Genomic DNA, 10,340 nt, shown 5'->3' with positions numbered 1-10,340 from the left:
TATATTACTAATCCAAACCCTTCTATACCTCAGCCCAACCCAATCTCACTACAACCCAAACCACCTCCTCCTTACATTCCTAAACACATCCTTTCAGCCTAACACCACCAAGCCAATGCCTCATACTCCCTCTTCCCCCACCCTACCCGAGCCTACAAACACCTTAGGCCCTACCTCATCCTTATCTCCTCTGTTTATGTCTCCCCTTCCTCTGACCATACTGTCTCTTCCTCACAGTCCAATATGTCTAACACATCACTACCCCAATAACTGCATATGACCACCAGATCCCAAAATCCATTCCCTCAAATTGAAAATATTCACTGATGGCACTATATGATAGCCACCCCTTAAGGCTTTTCTGACAACTGCAAGCTCTTCATCCGAGATACCCTTCTTGATCTTTGTGGTGCTGCATTTTCTAGAATGGCAAAATGCCATGGTCATTGAGCTTAAAGCTCTTCATACCAATCAAACTTGGCTTTTGGTCCCTCTTTTGTCCAATCGCAATATCATTAGATGCAAGTAGACTTTTTGAAAGAAGTTCAACGCAATGGCTCTCTAGACAAATTCAAAGCTCGTCTTGTGGCAAAAAGATTTGACCAAACTAAAGGCCTTGACTATTATGACACTTTCTCCTGTCATCAACTGGTAACCATCCGTGTAACAACCAAAATTTTTTAATTTGAACAAAATTTCCTTTCAAGGGATATTTATTAAAATAAGTTTTTTTTGCAACTTTAATTTTATTTTATTTTAGATTATAGGAAATTTTGGGTTTTTTTATAATTTTTGTTGGTCTTTTTTTTTATAGTTTCCTGGTGCTTTTCTTGGAATTTTCCCAAACTTCCTTATTTGATGGTATTTCTTCACGTGAAAGAAAGAAAAAAACAGAGCATTCATGTTTATTTCTTCACCGACCTTGAGTTCTCTCTTCTCATCACCATTACCTCCATCTCTTTACCTTCAGCTGCTTTTCTCTCACCGATGGCTGAACTGGTGTGTCTTGGCAACTAGAAGTGGCTCACTAGAATCTGTTCTTCTTTGCTATCATCTTTTGCTTATCCATCAAAGTAGAGCGTTCGTGTGCGTGTCTTGGTGTAGCTTCATCCTTCCTTTTTCTCTTTATCTACTAAACGTTTTATATAGGGGTATGATAAGCTAAACTTTTCTCTTTTTGTGGTCCACAATTTTTGGTTTCCATCTCCTTATTTGAGTTATAGAACAGAGCTTGCTTCCTTCACCAATCTCGACCACGTGCTGATCTTGAACTGTCATCGCTGTACTGTAGTTTGAGGTAAATCATTGATCCTCTCTTCTCCTCACTACAAAACTTGTTCTTATCTTCCTCTTCGCTATTCGTCCTGTTCGTCTGGTGATGAGCTGAGTTTTGTTCTCTTTGGTGACTAACAAAGGGGGTGTAAGCACACATATTCAACCTTAGTTTTTCTTTTTCCTCTATTGCTAGGCACTGTGTGGTTTGTAAAGACAAAGCTCAAGTTTATATATATATATATATATATATATGTACATATATATGCTGATTCTACTTCTTCCTCATGTGGAGCAACTAGGTTGAATTCTACCTTTGTCTTTTGTGTAGTCTATGAACCTTAGGATGTTGTTTTTGCACTTCTATTCAAGGTTAGACAGCGATCCTTTCTTCTCCTTTGAATTTATCATGTAGCATGAATCATCCTTTCTCATCCCTTGGCCGAAGAATGTGTCTCTGCTCCTCCTAATATCTATTATAATTTTGAGGAAATTGATTTGTACTTTAAGTAGGTGGCTGTAGTTTTGGAGGATGACTACAATGTGATAATAAAGTTATTGTTAACGGATGATTAATTATTGAACAATTATTGTGAACCAAATTTTTGATATACTCACAATATTTGCAAGTATGCTTGAAAGAAGAAGTTAATGGAATAGAATTTATTAAAATTTTGTTTAAACTTGGAAAAAGAGTTGCATCAATAGTTGTGCTTGAATGTGCCTAGTATTGTTGACTACTTAATAGAGGTTGTTGAAGGGTTTAGTGAGAATTTAAGGGGTTATTGAGAAATGAATAATGAAGAGATTAAATGTTAATTTCACTTGCTTATATTAGAAATGAAATCATAATGACATGAAATGGGGTGGTTTACATGCTAGATTAAATTGGGGCATCATTGGAGTAAGTAAGAAATTAACGAGAGTCTGACCATAAGATTTTGAAAATTCAGGTGAGTGGGTAACGTTCCAAATCAATTTTAGTAAAGTGTTTATAAATCTCCTTCATTAAGTTTTATACTATTCTTTATAAATAGTACAAAACTCTTGTAATTCTATTTTATTCTAACAATTGTTTTGTTATTGAAAATGCATTGATTTATTGATTTATATTGCTGATAAGTAATAATTGAAATGGATATATGGTCAATTGGTTGTTTATCAAAAGTAGTTTATTATTTAATTCTATGTTGATAATTTTTTTATGCAATTATTCATGTATGGAGGAAATGAAAATAAATCCTGAGCAATAGAAAATGATAGTTGAACAGTGTTTGAAAAAGATAATTTTGATAATGCTTTCTTACTCCATACCTGCTTGGTTTAATTAACGGGGGATTGAGTTCAAACGCTGGTTGCTAACGATAGTTTCGTTAGCCTTGGCACGCTATGGTACACTAGCTAGTAGGGTGTTTGTAGGAGGTGCTAGCCCTGTGCACAGGCCAACCGCGCACAGAATGGATGGATGGATATTTGTGAACATCGTATTCACGCTTGTTTCGTGAGCTACATGCCTACGCTTGTTTCATAGCTTCTAGCCGCGCTGTTTGGTAATTTATCCTTATGGACTATGTGTTCACGCTTGTTAGTTACTTACCTCGTGGATTATGGTCCACGCTTGTTAATCGTTCTGATTAAATCCTGCTAAAATGTGAAATTTGAGATTATTATTTTTAAATTCTATTCTAATAAATAAATTATTGTTTAATTTTATATGATTTTATATGATAAATTTCCTCCTAGATTGGATTTTTAAAAAAAAATGTTGTTTTATATTAGTTATTTATAGATATTTCCTTGATTATTTCATCATTTTGAATTCTTTTTGGTATATTTTTATTTTATTGTACGATTCTTGAATAGCCTATCAAAAATTTCAAAATATTTGTTTATTCCACAGTTATGTTGTTGAGTAACTTTGTCATTTATTGGTTGTTTATGTGACTTAATATTTCATTGATTCATTTTTAATAAATTATATTAATTACTACTTTACGTGTTATCTATAACTTTAATCGGGACGCTACTCATTGAAAATTTCTTTGGTCTCGATAACATAATTGACCTTGCCCACTTGCTAATCATTGAGGGGCTTTATTGCTTTAGGACGACAGAAGCCACGCTTCAATCATTTATTTAAATGTAAATATTCATTATATTATACAGTGATAATTAGTGCTCCACGTATGCCGTAATTAGGTCCTAATTTTATTTTGCTGATATATAATCTGTTGCTGTGGAGCTAATCTCCTTTACTGAATTGATTGGTTGGTTTAGCTATTGTAGGAATTTTAGGAGGTCCAAATTTACAGGGGAGGCTTTGGTAAAATTTCTACAACTACCTAAGATTTTACAAACCTTATAAAACACATATAAAAATATATATTGATAATTTAACTTAATTTTGGTAATTAAGGCTTATGGATGTGAGGTTATCTCATATTTCGTGCCAGTCATACCTTTAGACTAAGGGTGTGCACAATCGTGTTCTTCTTTCTATTCTATTTCCTTTAGCTAGTGTATTAAAGCAAAATTGATATTTAAAATGCTTTTCTCTATGGCTATATCGATTAGGATATTTTTAAGCAACAACTACCTAGATTTGCAACCTCAATTTTTCCACACCATGTCTCCCAACTCAACACTTACTCTATGGTCTTAAATAGGCTCCTCGTGGCTAGTTCTCTCGTTAAGCACTTGTCTCACCTCTTGGGTTTTATTCCCTCTAAGTCTGATGTCTCCTTATTTATTCAGTACATTGTTCATTCTATCATGTATATTCTTATATATGTTGATGATATTCTTATCACAGGGTTTGATTCTACTGCCATTGATGCCTTAATCTGTAATGACCTAGAATTTAATTGAAATTCAAATTAATGATAAGGTATTTTGAGGATATATATATATATAATATAAATTATTAATTTATCAAGGAGGTGAGTTAGCCTAGTGGTGATTGAGCTAGTCATTCATAAAGCAAGTCTTAGATTCGAACCCTTTCAATGCAAGGGGAGAAAATTTTTATTTTCACCAATAACTTGGCTAAATTACCATTTTTGCCCCTTGGTGTTTATTAGAAAAAAAAGAAAGGGGAAATTCAAGATAAGATCAGGAAGCTTCAGCTTTATTGAGAGAGACTGTTCCAAAGGAGAGAGATTGCTGATTTTTATTTCCTTCGTTTCATGATCCTCTACTCTCTGCCTTCTTTCCTTCCTTTCCTTCCGTTTTTCAACCACTACCACGAGTATGGCTATCGTTGCTTTGACCGTCCGCCATTGATAGGTGCTAGAGCTAGCTGATTCATTGCTATACATCTGAGAAGGTTCAAAGGCTGTAGATTAAGGAGAATGGGGAGAGAGCTTTGAACCATAGCTGCGTCTTTTTCGATCTCCTTCCTCCTACTATTCTTTTCATCTATCACCAGTGAGCTTGAGCATGTTGCAAATTTCTTCTTTCTCTTCCTCTATTCTACATCACTGATCACTTAACATTATAGGTCGTCGTTCAGCTCGTCTATCTGTAGTTCATTTGTGTTAGCGGCCGTCCTTCTTCCTCTATTAATATTGTGCTATGGGTTCTTAAATTTTAGATTGGGAGTGGTTGATTCCTGCAAAAGGCTAATTTATTAGTTTTCTCCTTCCCCTATTCACACCAAACTTCTCTCCCTCCATCGTCATCATTGCCTATGGCTAGTGGGGAGCTCATTCTCCTATCTTCATGTCTAATGATTTTATCTAGTGCATATTATATATATATATATATTGCCTTTTCCTGCTTGCTGTTCGGTTGAAACTGTACTGTTTGGAATTGAAATTGTTTTTTTACAAGCTTCAATTGATATTTTTGATGGGGAATTGGATTGGAAAATCATGATAAATTTAATGGTAGATGTATGGAATTTGTTGGGTAAGAGATTGAAGCTAAAGAAGTTGTATTGAATGGCTTTTAAGTTGTGCACACAAGGTGTTTGATTTAAAGGATTGAGAGAGAATCATGTCCCGATGGAATAATTGACTACGGCTAAAGTACTATGAAGAAATTGTGATATAAATGATGATATTTGGATAATGAATCATTAACTAACTCTTTGTAAAATTATGATGGGGGTTGTCTTCCACACCCACTTTATTAACTTACTTGCTCAGAGCTTCATAGAAATTATTAGGGCGTATGTAATTAGTGTGTGGCTTGCATGTGTGTGCATTTGTGTCTCTATGTATATCCACGATTATGAATGTGTTGATTGACTTTTAGTACATACGTAAGAGCTGTCCGGTTCCTTGCTTTTGTAATGTAGACCATAGAATTTTATTCATGACACTTAGAATAGTACATGCAATGACTAATTTATGTATAGAAGATATTACATTTTTTTAAGAAATGAAGGTCAAGGACTTTATTTACATATAAGTGTTGAAAAAGGAATCGATAAACATTGTTTTAGTTAATTATTCATTTTGGATCTATAGCTTGTTGTAGTTATTTAAACCTCCAGATATGTAAAAAAAAATGCTATTGTTTCAAGTTACAAAGTTTGTGGGAAGAGTGCAAATGTAAACAATGGTATTATTTAGTTAAAATGTGTTAGTAGATTATTATGACTGTGCACTAGAAAGGAATACGAAGGATATGAATTTCTTTGGAATGGAAATTAAAAGATTAGGGGTCCAAGAGCGATGCAAAAATATACTATAGTAATTAAATGAATGAACAATTATGAGTTTTTATAAAATTTTAGAGGTTCAGTTATTATTATATTGGATGTTTCAAGAATAAATCTTGTGAGGAACGCAAAGGGGTAAATCATGTGGTTGGGATTGTTTTAGGTAAGTGGATAGCGTCCCAATTGATTATCTAATAAAATTTTTCTTTACAAAAATATTACAGTTTATGCAAATCATTTTATAACAATAATGTGAGCATTGGATAATTTGTTGATTAAACTTCTTTATTTTATGAAATTACTTTTATCACTTTTGAAATGTTAATTACTCCAATAAATACAAGTTTGGACTTTGATTGTGGAATTGCATTCTGAAAATTTTGAATTGCTATGGAAAAACAATTCATGCGAGTTTGACATTGAAAATAGAAATTTTATGTTGAAAGTGGTGATTTTCTCGCATATTTGAAGATAGAATTAAAAAAGTGACTTTATACAGAACTCTAGTTGCTAAGGTAGTTCCGTTAGCCCTTGGCGCGTCATGGTATACCTAGCTAATAGGGTGCTTATAGGGGGTACTAGCCCCTGCAATGGCTAATGCACGTGTAATGAAGGGATGGTTATTCATGAGCATCGTACTCACATTTGTTTCATGGCTTCAAGCCACATTTGGTTAGCATTACCCTCGTGGACTGAGTGTCCCATGTTTGTTTTGTGGCTTTAGCTACGTTTAGGTACTACCCTCGTAAAATGTGTGTCCATGTTTGTTTTCATAGTATAAGCTGCGTTTGGTTATTACTCTCGTGGACTGTGTGTCCACATTGGTTAATTATTCTGATAAGTCCCTAAAGGTATATATTTGATTATTTGATGATTTTTATATCTCTTAGTTTTTTTTAGTGATTTATTATAAATCTTTATTTCATTTGTGTGCTTTCTTGGAATCAAGTCATATTAACATTGCCATGATGGTTCAATGATTTAAGATTTAATCTTAAATTTTATAGAGCCATTCTATTTTGAAGTTTATTAAAGTTTTATGAAGCTTTTGTCCTCTTTTAACTTACACACACAATTATTTAAACTTTTCTTTTTACTCATGTGTTATTTTTTTATTGTTGGGATGTTATTCACTAGAAAAATTATTATTGGTCTCAGATACCTTAGTTGATGATGATTTTTCTGCCAACCCCCTGAGGATCTTTAGACGTGCTAGGTGGAGAATTGATTGAAATCCCTCTCTTTTATGTAATTATAAATGCCTATGCACTTATTTTGGAAAAGGTATGGGTTAGATGCTCCACATAGACTATAGGTAAGATTATATATATATATATATATATATGCTATCTGCTGACTAGAAGGAGTTAAGCTCCTAATTGATATGATAATTTGGTGACATCCTGTACTGTTAAATTTTGAGAGATCTTCACTACTACAGAAGATGTATAATTGATGCCCTATAATTGAACGTTTATTTAAAAAAAACGATAAATAAAAAAAGGCGGAGAATACTTGACGGTTTCTACGAAACAAGCATCAAATTTTTTAAGTAAATACTTGACGGTTTATTTAAAGATAACCGTCAAATATATATATTTGATGTTTTTTATAAATAACCGTCATATAAGCAAAAAATTACACGTCAGTTTTCAATAAAACAAACGTCAAATTAATAGTAGAAAAAAAAAATTAAATTTTTTCACATACTTGACGCTTGTTTTGAAATAACCGTCAAGTTTGTCTGCCATATACTTGACGGTTGTTTTTAAAACAAGCGTCAAATATGTATCTTTTGACGGTTATTATGAAATAACCGTCAAGTATTGTCATTTAAATTCCCTCCAGATTTCTTCCATAATAACCGTCAAGTATTGTCATTTAAATCCCTCCTCCAGATTTTCTTTTTCGCTCTCCATTTCTCTTGCAAATCCTTCGTCTTCAAAAACAAACCCAGAGCCACCGAAAACCCATTTTTCGTCACTCTACTCTAACTGCCAAAAACATGTTTTCGGTCTCGATTCTTGAGGGATTTTTGATTCTCGGCCTCCATAAGTCTCGTGGGCACTCGTTCGTTGGGATTCTCGGGCTCTATCACTCTGCATCAGAATCTCATCTCGTTTTTTCTGCACAGTCGGTGTTTCCTCTTCTGTTGAGGTAGGTTCTTGCTTTCCCAATTATTAATCTTCATTTTGAATGTATGGGTTGTTGATTTGATTTTCATACATAATAAATAAATTTTTGTGTTATTTATTTGATCTGCATTGTGTTGTTCTTCTCAGTGAGTGTTTGAAGTTTTGAGTTTTGGGTACTTAATTATTGAATTAAGGGATCATCCAATTTTTTGTTGATATGAGGAGATTCATTAAGGATGTGAAAGAGTCTAAACCACCAATAATTACCTTGTTTTTAATATTTTTGATATTTTAAATTGATATTTATATAGTGTTTGATGTGGTTTAATATGATTTTAATTAAAATTGAGTTTCTTATAAGTTTTATTATTATTGTTGGATCATATATAGTCTCATTATGGATAACTTGATTTTTTTAAAGGCATAAAGACCTGGTAATACTCATTTTAAGACCGTTATATAATACTATCAATTTTTTAAATTATTCTTGAATATAACTTTTATGGTTTGTTGTTGTGGATGTTGTTGTGTGTTGTCATTTAGATTAATAGGAAGAGGGGATAAGGCCCAGGAAACTCTCTTTTTAAGTTGTTATGCTGTCGAAATTATTTCAAATGGCTAGCATTAAAATATAATTATTAGTTTTAAAACAAGATTAAAGAGGGAATGTGCAAACATGTGGTTAGTGACTTATTGACTAATTAATCTTTGTATCTAATTCTCCTTCCTATATATAGGAGTAGTTAAAGTCACTAATCATATTTCCCTCTTAATCTTTCTAGGAATTATGGATAAGCAATGGATGTCTGTCAATCGTCTATCCAAGGAATATTGGGATGGGGTGGCAAATTTTTGTTAAGCTTGCAATTAAGCATGCAGAGGATCCTACTAGGATTGTTTGCCCATGTTTAAAGTGTGGTCTTGTGAAGCGGGTTAGTCCAGATACTTGTGAAGAACACCTCGTGATTAATGGGATGGATCAAAGTTACAAGTGTTGGACAATACATGGAGAGACAAGAGATGATATTGGTTGCAGCCAGAAGCATAGTGAAAGCTGTGCATCATCTCCTGATGATTTTGACACATGCACACTTGGAGGAAGATTGTCTTGAATAGAGGCCAAAGCAGTTGAAGAGGACCTCGAGGATTATTCGGAAATGTTTGAGAAGTTGAAAAGTGATGCGGAGACACCGTTGTATGCTGGTTGTAGTGCATCAAAGTTTGTCAGCAGTGTTAAAATTGTACAACATGAAGGCAAATATGGATGGAGTGATGCAAGCTTTACTGAGTTGCTTGGGTATTTGAAAGTAGAATACTCTTCCTAAGGAAAATGAGCTTCCTTGTCGAACATATGACGCAAACAAGTATTGCGATCAATTGGCATGAGTTATGAAAAGATACACTCGTGCCCTAATGATGCCTTTTATTTCGGAATGAATATGCGTCATTAACCGATGGTCGAAGTGTAATACCTCACGCTACAAGCAGAACGGATCAAGTCCCGTGAAGGCACTATGGTATTTTTCATCGTGCTTAGATTTAACATGGCATGCGGATGAAAGGATAAAAGATGGCATGCTTCGTCATCCTGCTGATTCTCCACAATGGAGAAAGATTGATTTATGAGTACCCTGAATTTGGGAAAGAGAGTAGGAATCTACGCCTTGCATTATCTACTGATGGGATGAATCCTCATGGGATTCAAAGTAGTAGCCACAGCACTTGGCCAGTCATTTTAGTGATTTATAACCTTCCTCCATGGCTTTGCATGAAGCGCAAGTATATGATGTTGTCCATACTAATTGCGGGACCCAAGCAACCTGGGAATGACATAGACATATAATTGGCTCCTCTAATTGATGACTTGAAGATCATGTGGGAGTCAGGTATAGAGGTATATGATGGGTATAGGGAAGAAAGATTTAATTTAAGAGCGATGCTCTTCGGTACATCAATGACTTTCCTGCTTATGGCAATCTGTCAGGGTATAGCATTAAAGGGCAACTTGGATGCCCTATTTGTGAAGAGGGAACACATTCTATAAAGGCTTTAACATGGGATAAAGAATGTTTACCTCGGCATCGTAGGTTTTTTACACCAAGAACATAATTATCGGCGGTTGAGAAAAGCGTTCAATAGAAATCCAGAAGAAGGTAAGACACCTTTGTGCCGTTAACTGGTGATGAGTTGTTTGAGAAGATTAAGGATTTGGATATTGAATTTAGCAAACCATTTGCAAGGCAACCTTGGGACAATCGGATGGAAGA

General features: G+C 34.1%; 1 protein-coding gene across 1 annotated transcript in view; it reads right to left on the bottom strand.

Moving 5' to 3' along the window:
- Nucleotides 1-258: 258 nt before the first annotated feature.
- LOC129289129 (uncharacterized) overlaps nt 259-10,340 on the bottom strand; it is a 22,221-nt gene continuing 12,139 nt past the window's right edge. The window contains 1 exon segment of the mRNA XM_054925939.1: nt 259-421. Coding sequence (XP_054781914.1) covers nt 259-421 — 163 coding nt within the window.

This window comes from Prosopis cineraria, unplaced genomic scaffold (assembly GCF_029017545.1).
Source record: "Prosopis cineraria cultivar Desert tree isolate PC_DT_omini unplaced genomic scaffold, ASM2901754v1 PC12, whole genome shotgun sequence".
Taxonomy (NCBI): domain Eukaryota; kingdom Viridiplantae; phylum Streptophyta; class Magnoliopsida; order Fabales; family Fabaceae; genus Prosopis; species Prosopis cineraria.
The sequence above is the reverse complement of the archived record's forward strand: the minus strand, read 5'-3'. Positions and strand labels throughout refer to the sequence as shown.